Source organism: Apodemus sylvaticus, chromosome 19 (assembly GCF_947179515.1).
Source record: "Apodemus sylvaticus chromosome 19, mApoSyl1.1, whole genome shotgun sequence".
Taxonomy (NCBI): Eukaryota; Metazoa; Chordata; class Mammalia; order Rodentia; family Muridae; genus Apodemus; species Apodemus sylvaticus.
The window spans coordinates 2316357-2329491 of NC_067490.1; the positions used below are offsets into that span (position 1 = coordinate 2316357).

Consider the following 13135-nt stretch of genomic DNA (forward strand, 5'->3'; position numbering starts at 1 on the left):
AACACCAGAGATAACCAGATGGCAAAAGGCAAGCACAAGAACCCTACGACCAGAAACTAAGGCCACATGGCAACATCAGAACCCAGTTCTCCCACCACAGCATGTCCCGGATACCCCAACATAAGAGAAAAGCAAGAGTTGGATTTAAAATCATATCTCATGATGCTGATAGAGGACTTCAGGAAGGACATAAGTAACTCACTTAAAGAAATACAGGAAAACATGGGTCAACAGTAAAAACCCTTAAAGAGAAAAGACAAAAATCCCTTAAAGAATTACAGGAAAACACAAGCAAACAAGTGAAGGAACTGAACAAAACCATCCAGGACCTAAAAGTGAAAGTAGAAACAATGAAGAAATCACAAAGAGAGACAACTCTGAAGATAGAAAACCTTGGAAAGAAATCAGGAGTCATAGATGCAAGCATCAACAACAGAATACAAGAGATAGAAGAAAGAACCTCAGGTGCTGAAGATATCATAGAAAACGTTGACTCAACAGTCAAAGAAAATGCAAAAATGCAAAAAACTTGTAACCCAAAACATTCAGGAAATCCAGGACACAATGAGAAGACCAAATATAAGGATTATAGGTACAGAAGAGAGTGAAGATTTCCAACTTAAAGAGCCAGTAAATATCTTCAACACAATTATAGAAGAAAACTTCCTTAACCTAAAGAAAGATGCTCATGAACATACAAGAAGCCTACAGAACTCCAAACAGACTGGACCACCAGAAAGTCCTCCTGGCACATAATAATCAAAACACCAAATGCACTAAACAAAGAACATTAAAAGCAGTAAGGGGAAAAGGTCACATAACTTATAAAGGCAGACCTATCAGAATCACACCAGACTTCTCACCAGAGACGATGAAAGCTCGAAGATCCTGGGCAGATCTCATGCAGACCCTAAGAGAACACAAATGCCAGCCCAGGCTACTATACCCAGCAAAACTCTCAATCACCATAGATGGAGAAACCAAGATATTCCATGATAAAACCAAATTTACACAATATCTTTCCACATATCCAGCCCTACAAAGAAAAATAGGGGGAAAACACCATTACAACGAGGGAAACTATACCCTGGAAAAAGCAAGAAAGTAATCTTCTTCCAACAACCCAAAAGAAAGTAACCACACAAACATAAATATAACATCAAAAATAACAGGAAGTAACAATCACTATTCCTTAATATCTCTTAACATCAATGGACTCAATTCCCCAATAAAAAGACATAGACTAACAGAAATATTTTTCATGTAAATCTTCAATTTTATCAGAAAATGTTTATAATTACACTTTCAATCAACTTAGAAATATTTTATGCCTACCATTTCATCTGTGTAATTTTCCATGATACTCTTCAGTTTTAACATGTTATTCTATATTTTTCTACAATTTTATCAGAAATATTTCCCACGTAAATCTTCAATTCTATCATAAAATGTTTCTACTTCCTTTTTCAATCAATTTAGCAATGTTTTGTCTACCATTTTACTCTTTAATTTTTCCATGAAAATTGTCAATTTTAACATATTTTTCATCATTTTCATCATTATATATTTCATCAGTTTTGTCAGAAATATTTCCATGTGAATCTTCAATTTTGTTATAAAATGTTTTTACTTCCTTTTTCAGTTAAAAAAAAAAGTAAAAAGAATAAAACCACAGCAAATAAAAGAAAAAAAGTCAATGGGAAACTACAACAGCCTAATCCAGGCAGGATGACAGAGGGCACAGACCCTTCAGGAATGGAGGTAAGGTGGTCACTCCTCCTGAAAGGAGCTAAGACCTGCCGAGGTGCTGATGAAAGAGAGGAATGCAGAATGGGTAGCAGAGGAAGGTAGTTATAAACACCAGCCAGGAGAGCAGGACATTCAGCCCAGGACACTGAAGAGGACAGACACATGAAGCAGAGGAGCAGGAAATAACCACAGAGCAGAAAATAGTGTCAAAGAAATGGGATTATATATTATGAAGTAGCCAGGGAACCAGCCAAAGCTATTTGACCAAGGCTGTAGCAAATAAGATAAATTGCAGAGTCCTTATTTCTCTAAACAAAGAGGCTTTGTGGAACTCATGAGGTTACCTGCTGAAACCATGTGACCAGCTGCAGAAATGCAGACATGCGCATTTCCGTTGTATTTGGTTAAGAATGTATTTGTACGGATATTGCATTCTCTTTTCTGTTTCTTTATGACACGGATGTAGCATCAATTAAGAGAATTATCAATGGTTTTCATATTTAAATTGGAGATACTGAAAGAATCTCCCTCAAGGGACATTGCCACTTTTTCTGAATTCATAATGTATTTGCAATTGTACGAGTGACAGTTTTCTTTTTTTTTTTTAAGATTTATTTATTTATTTTATGTAAGTACACTGTAGTAGTCTTCAGAGACTCCATAAGAGAGAGTCAGATCTCATTACAGATGGTTGTGAGCCACCATGTGGTTGCTGAGATTTGAACTCAGGACCTTTGGAAGAGCAGTCAGTGCTCTTAAACACTGAGCCATCTCTCCAGCCCGAGTGACAGTTTTCTCATGTTTCAATATTATTATGATCTAGTTATTGATTTTATTTGGAAGTTAAACATGACACAAGGAGACATGATTGTGTGTCAAGGTTTTTATTATGACATTAATAAGTGGTGTTTTTTCTCTAACCCAGCTTGCTCCCAAATAACTGACACAGAGAGACTGTGGTTTATTCAATTATCTTAAAAGCAGCAGGGATTTTCCCTTCAGCCCCAAATCCTCCGTTTTGTGGTTTCCAGAGGTCCTTATGATCTTCAGGCTGAAACACAACTTCTGAGTGAGATCACACCTCAGGCTCCTCCCCTGATTGTTACACAACACCACACTCTCCAGTCACAGTGACATAGACACACACCCACCCACACACACACACACACACCACGTATGATCTCGGCACTTGGCATGCAGAGGTGAGGCAGGAGGATCATTCAAGGTCTGGACTGGAGAGATGACTCAGAGGTTGAGACCTTTAACTGCTCTTCTACAGGTCCTGAATTGAATTCTCAGAAATCTCGGTGGCTCACAACCATCTTTGCGCAGATCTGGCGCCCTCTTCTGGTGGATAGGCACATAAGCAGGCAGAACACTGTGTGCATAATAAATCTGAAAAAAAAAAATTCACGGTCAACCTGAGCGTCAAGACATAACAACCCAAAGAGCATAAATGAACAGACAGGCTTCATAGACCAGTAGCATCAGGGATCACTCTTAGGGGGAGTTGTGTGGATTTCTTCTTTCCCTCGCTGAATCCCTAAGATCAGTGTGTACATCTAGTGCAGGGGACCCTAGAGTCCTGCACTAGGGTTTGGAGGTGTTCCTAAGTCCTGCAATGACCTCCGATACTGTTCAGGGATCGCTTTCTTGACAGAAATCTTATGGGTGTTTTGCCTCCATGTATGTCTGTGTGCCAGGTGCATGGAGTGCCCCCGGCGGCCAGCAGAGGGCGCCCTATCCCCTCTGAGACTGGAGCTACAAGTGGGTGAGAGCTGGGACTGAACCCAGGTCCTCTGGAACAGCAGTAAGCATTCTCCTCTGAGCAATCTCTCCAGCTCCATGATTTTACTCAGAAGTGACACCATCTTTATTTTTATGCTGTGACTCTCTGTGATTCTTTTCTCTGAAGCACAGGGCCTCACTCAGGCCTGAGCCCCTAACTACCCTGCAGAGAGGGTGTGAACAGGAGAAGCCCTGGGTCCCTCAGGGTCACAGAGCTTCCCACACTGTCCCCACAGTGCTCAGTCTACACAAACATCTGATGTCCTCCAGCACAAATGCATCATGGGTAACATAACCCACACATGGAACATTGCAGATGCCCTGTGTAGGCTAATATTGTCCAAAACCTACTTTAATAAGCTTACTTAAATGCCTTAACCTCTCTTCTAGCTCACCACCCACCAGAGGTAGTGGAAAGGAAGGGTTACTAGGGCAGAGGAGGGTGTGGACCTGTTTAGAAATAGTTCTTCGGGGCGAGTCCACTCTGCATTGTCAGGATATCAGCAGTTGGGTTCACAGGAGTCAGCAATGGCAGTTCAGTCCAGAAGAAACTGTGTTTTTTGTTTTTGTTTTTGTTTTTTTTGGAAGGTGCTGGAATCTAATATTTTATTTTACGGAGGAATTAAAAGAAGATACATGTTATATGTAAGCTATAAAAAACCTTTGTGATTCATGATGTGAAAATTGGTTACAGAATAAAGAAAGAAAAACCATCCATAGTAGGTTTTAAGAATGGAAGCTCATATTATACAGAATAAAGCAAAAGGACTCTGTGACTTCCCCCTGCCCACTGCCATCAAGAACAGCAGCCAGCAACCTGACCACCCACCTCCTGAAGAGCAAGAAGAACCGGTTTCCAGCCTTCAGGGGAGGGGCTTGGTCTGCCTTTGTTTCTTGGGAGAGAGGGATGATTAAAGATGGAGACTTGGACCAGAAGCCATGTGTTTTTGTGTCTCTCCATGTGATTTCTCTTGCAGCCTGTTCCTTACCCATCTCTCCTTCCAGAAAACCCACGGTTAAGATGTGAGAGCTGGACTCTACATATGGCGCCAACGTGGATTATACCAGGAAACGGAGAGGCAGAATGAGGTATGTTGTCTGTATTTAGGAGCCCCAAGGAAAAAGAAAAGGAAAAAGTTTATGTACCGGACACGGTAAGCAACAGGGTATTAATTTAGCGCTAATAATGTCATTTATTTCTAGAGAATGTTGCTGCAGAAGTGTGTAAAGATACAGGCTAGACTGACTCAGTATGTAGGCCCTGCACTGAGATCAGCTAGGATGTAAAGACAACATGGAACAGGGAATTTAGTTAGGCAATTGTCTGCAGTCTAAACTGCATCAGGCAAGAGAAATAGGGCATAAATTATAAAACAAAATAAAAACAGGAAAAAACAAAACAAAAAAATATTTCTAGAAACATAAAAGAAAAAAGGAAAATGGATGCAATTGCTTAACAACAAGCGCGCTTCTCTTTCTGTGTATCTTTCTATGTTGTTTGTCGCGGTGCACCGATTGTTTGTCTACATGTACATTTATTTGTCTGTGTCTTGTGTGAATGAGTGTTTGTTTCATGCTAAAAATAAAAATTGATTAAAATTCCATCTGCTGGGGCCTTGAGCTGTCAGGCCGCAAGCTGATTCAAAACCTCGTGCAGCAGCGGGCCATGAGCAGGTGGTAGCAGTGGTGTTATGCTCAATCTCCTTTTTTTTCTTTCTCTTAAAGGACAAGTAGCCTCTAGTTTGGGGAAAACTCTGGTTTAACTTATAAGATTTGGGTAATTGCTTTGTTCTTGTTTTTAATTGGTCTTAATGGTAAAAGGTTTTACATGTCCTGACTATGGAGTTATAGATTTAGAGGCTGGTTTTGGCTGATGGCTTAGAGTTGCAGCCATTTAGACCGCTAAGTTTGAGCGTTCACTTGAGCGAGTAGGGAAGAGGCTGGAGCCGAGTCCCTGCCATGCAGGCCCCGGTCACTTTGATTCAGCCCCGGCTAGAGAGAGTCCAGAACTCTGTGGGCCACGAGCAGGTTGCCCAGGCGGCCCATGTCACGGGCACGCGGCACAGCAGCTAGAGTGAACCCAGAAATCTGCGGGTGGCCCAGGCGGCGCTGATGGCGACCTGGCTAGAAGGAGCCCAGTATTCCGTGGGCCGTAGGCTGATATATCACACCACTGATACATTCTTAGAATTCCAATGTGCACCTGCATTGAGTGCTGAAAATACTAATTCTGCAGTTACACATTTACTAGAAGTAATGGCTCCTATGGCATTATGTACAAACCAGGACTGACAATGCCCTGCACATGTCTCCACTAAGATGCAGCAACTCAATCTCTGATATGTGGATATTAATTAGCCCAGAAGCCCTGAATACCCAAGGCACAAATTTCATAACAAATGACTCCCATGAAGAAGTATGGAGAGGGTTCTGATCCTGGAAAGGATTGATCTAGCATGGGAAGGGAATATAAGGACAGAGAAAAAGGAGGGAGGTGATTGGAGAAGGGATGGAGAGAAGGTTTATGGGACATATGGGGAGGGGGGATCCGGGAAAGGGGAAATCATTTGGAATGTAAACAAAGAATATAGAAAATAAAAATATTAAAAAAAAAGATGCAGCAACTCTTTGCACATGGTAAAGCACATTACAGCTGCACCACACAATGCTGCAGGGCAAACTGTTGTAGAAAAGGCCTAATCACACCATAAGGAACACACCAGTAAAACAGAAAGAAAGAATTAAGACCCCAGGAGTAGAATAGATTTATGTATCCTGAAGAGATGTAGTTTGGGTGCCTCTAAATTCTCCAAGATAAGAACACTAAAGAATGGAAAGTTCCTGCCTATTTTAAAGCAAAGTGCATGGGAGAGGGCTTGTGGCCCTTGTTCTATGACCCGAGGCAAAGTTCACAGGTGGTCTTCCTCTACCCCCTGGAATGGGGAAAGGGTTTGTCCCCTGGAGCCTTGCTTTGGAGCCTTCCCCCCACCAAGACAATGACCTGGCTCAGTCTGCCAAGGGTGGGGGGAGGCAAGCTAGAGACTTCTGGGCAGTGGTGGCACACGCCTTTAATCCCGGCACATGGGAGGCAGAGGCAGGTGGATTCCTGGGTTCAAGGTCAGCCTGGTCTACAGAGTGAGTTCCAGGACGGCCAGGGCTACACAGAGAAACCCTGTCTCAAAAAAAAAAAAAAAAAAAAAAAAGAAAGAAAGAAAAGAAAAAGAAAAAGCAATTGGAGCTTTGACAGAACTCACCTACTCTCCCACTGTCTGTCTGTCTCTCTGTGTCTCTGTGTGTGTGGGTCTGTCTCTCTCTCTCTCTCTGTCTCTTTCTCTCTGTGTGTGTCTATCTTTCTGTCTCTCCCTCAGCTTTGAAGAGCCTTCAAGGTAGGAGCTCCAGGTAAGTCATAGAGAGTTTCTCTTTGAGCTTGCAGGAAAAACAGAGAAGCATCTGGCAAGATACAAGTGACAGATAAAGGGAGCTAAGGATCCCTCTTGCATTTGGAGGAGCTCAAGAGAAAGGCAAACTAGGTTGGTAGAATGACACACAGAGAGATTTCTGAAGAGCTGGCAGTTTAGTTGTAGAATCAGGCTTGTAAACAGATATTTTGGCCAGGCAGTGGTGGCACATGCCTTTGATCCTAGCACTTGGGAGGCAGAGGCAGGCGGATTTCTGAGTTCAAGGTCAGCCTTGTCTACAGAGTGAGTTCCAGGACAGCCAGGGCTACACAGAGAAACCCTGTCTCCAAAAAACAAACAAACAAACAAACAAACAAACAAAACCCAAAAAACAAAAAACAAAAAAAAACAAAAACAAAAACAAAAACAAAAAAACAGATATCTTATATATAGTTAAGAAAAAGTTTCCCTGCTGAGGTAGCAAGCTATTGCCTCAGTTTATGCCTCCAGTGTCTTTAGTGCTATAAATATTAGTTAATTTAAATGGTTACCGGCCTATGAGTGGGACTTTGATCTCCTGCAATACAGAGCCATCCACCATGCAGAGCAACAACAGGTCTATGAATAGGACTTTAAGGCAGACTATGCTGAATACAGCATCCATCATGCCCGAGTCAGGGCTGCAAGCCAAGAGTCCACAGAGCTGGCAGTGGAGATGAAGAGACTTTAGCACCTTGGTCCTGGAGTTAAAGTAGTCCAGGTTCAGGAATCAGTACCCGAGTCACAGGAGAGAGAAGCATTGTTGTCAGGTCTTATCCCAGCTGTGGATGTGCTCCTGAGAGATGAGCAGACAGACCACACCAGACACCTGAGAACCCTGGAAAAGACGCTGGAGAGAAGGAGAGGCAGAAATCACTACAGTAGCAGGGGACAGGGAGCGCCCAGGGCAGCTTCACGACTGCATCATTAGAAGCTAAAGCAAATGGGTGGGAGGAAACGTAGTGTGACTTATCTTGTGCACCTGGCACACTAAAGGATGCCGAGTTGAGTCTCTGAACTTTATCCTGGGGACAGGACAAGGCTCTGGCATTCCCGTGTCCTTGTGATCACAGAATCTCAGCATGTGCTTCACAGTGATGGAGGGAGCACAGCGCAGAAGTGACAGAGCTGAGGAGTGACCCCATCAGAGATAGCAGCACAGTGAGCCAACCTGGGCACAGCCCTGTCACACTCAGCTCCCACAGCCTCATCCTGTCCCTGATACACACAGTGTAGTGACACAGATTCTGGAAGGTTCTCCATCTGCCATTTATTTCTTCAAATAAACCTCCAAGTATTCTCAATCCATGACATTAACACGCAATCAACCTCAGGTGAGGATGTGAACAATCAAGTTCACATTCAGATTCTCTCAGTGTGGAAGTGAGGAGCTGCAGCTCAGGGCAGCATGGAGCTGACAGGATGCAGATGTCCCCCAGTGTGTGGCTGGACCAGGAAGGTTGGCTGTGGAAGGGAACACAGGGCAGTGCAGGGACAGGGTCCTGTGTGCAGGGCAGGCTGGGCTCCACAGTTCTTCACATTGAGCCCCGAGGCTCACAGGGAACATCAGACACTGTTGTCTAAAGAGAACTGAGGGCTCTGGGTGTCACAGGAGAGACCTGAACACACTGGCTGTCACTCAGTCCACTCCAGGCAGCTGTCTTCATGCTAGAGAATGAGAGTCATGAACCATCACTGTGAAGTCAACATCCCAACAACCCACAGCTCACAGAGGATTCTGGGAGTCCCTGAAACCCAATCATGTCCACATTGCCCCTCCCCAGTCAGACCCCAGAGTGTCACCTTTACAATCTGGGAGAGACATATCAGAGCTCTGGGAGCTGTGGTTGCCTAGGGCAAAACAAAACATATGTATATATACATGTATGTATTCATATCATGGTATAACTCAGGCCCCCCAGGAGATGTCTCTGGAGGAGCTGTTATGGATTCCCAGAGCTCCCACCATCTCCAGCTTCACTCCAATGTCCTCAGGACAATCCTGTCCCCACACTAACCTGGAGCTGGAGCATAGTCTCCTCCTTGTCCACCTGTGAGAAGGAAAGCTGTGAGAGTTCAAGGAAGATCTTGACACTAGGAAGTTCCCAGAACTGACAGCAGACCCAGGTGGAGACAGGAACAATGAGGGTGTGGCTGTGTTTCCATTTATGAGCAGAGCACACTTCAGAAGGAGGCGGAGAGAAAACTCAGACCCTGCCCTTTCCTACCTGTGTTTCTCCTCCTCTTCATCACAAAAGCCACCACAGCTCCAATGATGGCCACAGCTCCAAGGACACCCAGACCAGCAATGATCACCATGTTGGAGTCGGTGGATGGAGGAGGCTCTGGGAAGGACAGACACAGGAAATGAAGATGAAGGTCATGACCCCAGCTCTCAGCCCTGACCTGCTCAGGGTCTGCAGAAGGCTCCAGCTCTCCCTGACTCCAGCTCTGTACCCACACCCTCCTTACCCCATTTCAGGGTGAGGGGCTCAGACAGCCCCTCATGGTGCACATGGCATGTGTAATTCTGCTCCTCCCCAAAAGGCACCACTACAGATGCCCACTTCTGGAAGGTTCCATCCCCTGCAGGCCTGGTCTCCACAAGCTCCATGTCCTGGGTCAGCCCCTCCCCATTCAACTGCCAGGTCAGGGTGATGTCAGCAGGGTAGAAGCCCAGGTCCCAGCACCTCAGGGTGACATCACCTTCAAGTCTGGGGTGATGGGTCACATGTGCCTTTGGGGGATCTGTGTGGAAGATGTAAGAAATCCCACAATTAACCAGACAAACTGAAATCTACACAAGACACAGTCAAATCAGTGATGACACTGAAGTATGTGTCTGTTTGACACTTTGACTGTCATTGCCCTAGTGACCTGCAGGCAGAGCTGGTCCCCTGAGCACAGAACTGCACATGTTCCTGGGGGACTCAGAAGCTAAGAGGGAATCCACATGAGCCAGTGGGTCAGCATGGTCGTCCTTATGTGATGTTCTACAGCATGAGATATGTGGTCACAGAATGGAAGATGGAATGGAATAAAAGTAATTTAATATGTGCTTGAGTTCAAATCAAAATTAGAAAGTAGGGCCATTGCTACTGGAAGAGTGCCACCACTGAGACTCAACCCTGTGGTCATCTTGCTGATCAGCATAACTGTCAGTCCAAGTGACAAGCCATTAGGAAGTATATAGCAGAAATGTGGTATACCTCTGACACTCAGCCAGAGAAAATGACTCAGAGCCCCTGCCTCTGGGGTGACAAGGTACAGATGTGTCATACAGGATCCCTGGAGTGTGCTGTGGACCCTAGTGCAGCACTCACTGAACACAGCGGGCTCACAGGGTGTGAGGATCTTCCCTCTCACTCCAGCCCTGGATGGCAGAAGACCCTGTCTCTTAGAGTCCAATTCCTGATTCACTAGGGGAGCACTGTAACTTGTGGGGGCAAAGGAAGAACAGGAGGCTCTGGACGTTTAGTTCTGACGGGAACCAGTCTAAGTTCTCAAAAATCTCTCTTATAAGGGAACCCTGATTTAACTTGTCTAATTATTCAAGTTAGCAGTCTCCCTGGCACCTGTGGAGACTGATATAAATGATAATACAAGGGCTTGAAGAAACAGGATCACTCCAGTGCAGACAAAAACTGACTAGAAACAAAATAACACCTTCCAAAAAAAAAAAAAAAAAGTAAAGAAAAAATAAAGTAAGATATTGGAAAATTAGAAAAAGAAAAGAGAAAGAAAAAGAAATTCTACGATTTATATTCCTCCAGGGTCCCCCATAAGGGCTCCTGTGACCACTCACCACTGTAGGAATAGTTAGAATGGGGTGTTGAAGAGATGCAAACCCCACAGACAGGGAGGGATCTGTGAGAATGTATTCTTTGGAAAGTTCTTGAAACTGGGGAACCAGGCTAGTGTAGGGGAGTCCATGTCTCCCATCAGGTAAAGGAGACTTCTGGTCCTGAGGTGTGAGGGCTGACACACTCAGCATGACAGGAGTCCGTGTCCACAGACAGTGGGTGTGAGCAGAGAACCCGGCCTGGGAGAGGCCATGGCTGACAGAGGCTTCAGACTGCAGGGAGCCGCCATTGCTAAGTGGGGGAAATTCTCTCCTTCCCTCCTGACACAGCCTGGGCACTGTCCAGGGAGGAGGCTGAGCCCTGGGAGAGGCAGTGCAGTCACTGTGATGAGGATCAGGAGACCCAGGGACACTGTCTCCCCTCTGAGACAGGGGCATCACCCCAGCTGAGGGTTTCTTCTTCCCCAGGACTGAGCCCCAGCCCGAGGGCAGAGGGAGGAGCTGCCCGCGGCCCCTGCACCTGTGCGCAGCAGCGTCTCCTTCCCGCGCTCCAGGTATCTGTGGAGCGACTCCACGCACTCGCCCTCCAGGTGGGCCCTTTTTTCCTCAGCAACACCAGCCTGCTCCCACTTGCGTCGGGTGATCTGCGCCGCCTTGTCCGCTGCAGTCCACGTTTTCAGGTCATCGTTCAGGGCGATGTAATCGCGGCCATCATAGGCGAACTGCTGGTATCCGCGGAGGAGGCTCCCATCCGACCCCACGTCACAGCCAGACAGCTTCTGGATTGCGTGAGAGCCTGCGGGACCCGCGGTCAGCCCCGCCCCTGCCCCGCACACCCAGCCGCCCAATTCGTCCAGGCCCGGCCCCGCCCACCTGCAAACTCTTCCAAACTAGAAGGGAAACCGGTCCCAGGTCTGTTTTGCTCCAGAGCCGCAGATGCGGGACGTTTCCAGGCTCTTGACCTTAGGTGGAGGGGTCGTGACCTCCGACCCGGAGTCACTCACCGGCCTCGCTCTGGTTGTAGTAGCCGAGCAGGGTCCTCAGGTTGACTCGGTAAAGTTGCTCTTTGCCCTTGGCGTTCCGTGTGTTCCGCTCCCAATACTCCGGCCCCTCCTGCTCCACCCACCCAGCGCGCGGCTCCATCCTCGGATTCTCCGCGTCGCTGTCGAAGCGCACGAACTGCGTGTCGTCCACGTAGCCGACAGAGATGAACCGAGGGTCCCCGAGGCCAGGCCGGGACACGGCGGTGTCGAAATACCGCAGCGAGTGTGAGCCTGGGGGCGGCGCGCGGTGAGACCCCGACCTCCTCCCGGGACCCCGGGCGGGTGCGCGGGCCGGGAGGGGAGCAGGGCGCGGGGCTCGGGACGTGGGTGGAGAAGGGGCGGAGGGTCCGGTGGGCGACGCGGGGACGCGGCTTCCCCGGTGCCGCCCCCGCCCCTCCCCGCAGAGCCCTCCCGGCCCCGCACTCACCCGCGCGGGTCTGGGTCGGGGCCAGGGCGGCCGCCGGCAGCAGGAACAGTGTGCGCGGCGCCATCGCCCCCACCTGGGATCCGGGGCGTCAGAGTCCCGCGGGCTGCGTGGACTTTATAACCAGCGCCCTTGGAATAGTTCGTTGGTTTCCCAGGATTGCGCCACCCAAAGGAGGTAAGTGAGACCTACCAGATGGTTCCTTCAGTCTTAGAGTAGAGAGGGCATCAGATCCCCAGGTGGTTGTGAGCAGCCTTGTGGGTGCTGCTCCTGGGCAAGGGAGGGACAGGAGTTGAGCTGCAGGAGAGGGTGGGGTCTGCAGGGAGCAGAGTAGGGCTCTCGTACACCTCTGTCTTAGTGAGGGTTTCCATCGCTGTGTAAGACCCTGTGACTAAAAGTAACTTGAAGAAGAAAGGGTTTATTTCACTTTATGCTTCCACATCACAGTCTATCATTGAAGAGATTCAGGGCAGGACATTGAACGAGGATTCTAAAGTAGGAACTGAAGCAGAGACCGCGAGGACCAGTGCGAACTGCATTGTAGCTCATGGCTTGCTCAAAAGGCTTTCTTATACAATCCACGAACACCAGCCAAGACTACTTCCAGTGGGCTGAGCCTTTCCAGACTGATCATTAATAATAACTTTAAATATGCCTTATAGACTTTCCTTTTTTATTTTTGGATTTTTTTTTTTTTTTTTTTTTTTTTGAGACAGGGTTTCTCTGTATAGCCCTGGCTGTCCTGGAGCTCACTCTGTAGACCAGGCTGGCCTTGAACTCAGAAATATGCCTGCCTCTGCCTCCCAGAGTGCTGGGATTACAGGCGTGTGCCACCACTGCCAAGCTCTTATAGACTTTCCCAAAGGCCCCTGAACGGAGGCATTTTCTCAAT

The 13135-nt window shown here is 47.1% G+C and overlaps 1 protein-coding gene across 1 annotated transcript in view; it reads right to left on the minus strand.

The window, feature by feature from the left end:
* LOC127669430 (H-2 class I histocompatibility antigen, L-D alpha chain-like) overlaps positions 1 to 12325 on the minus strand; it is a 63909-nt gene extending 51584 nt beyond the window's left edge. The window contains exons 1-7 of the mRNA XM_052163364.1: positions 12247 to 12325; positions 11781 to 12050; positions 11297 to 11572; positions 9447 to 9722; positions 9203 to 9319; positions 8993 to 9025; positions 8778 to 8825 (exon numbers count right to left, since the gene is read on the minus strand). Of these exons, the coding sequence (XP_052019324.1) occupies positions 8778 to 8825; positions 8993 to 9025; positions 9203 to 9319; positions 9447 to 9722; positions 11297 to 11572; positions 11781 to 12050; positions 12247 to 12310 (1084 nt within the window). The 5' untranslated portion in view covers positions 12311 to 12325. The remainder of the gene's footprint in view (positions 1 to 8777; positions 8826 to 8992; positions 9026 to 9202; positions 9320 to 9446; positions 9723 to 11296; positions 11573 to 11780; positions 12051 to 12246) is intronic.
* Positions 12326 to 13135: the final 810 nt, after the last annotated feature.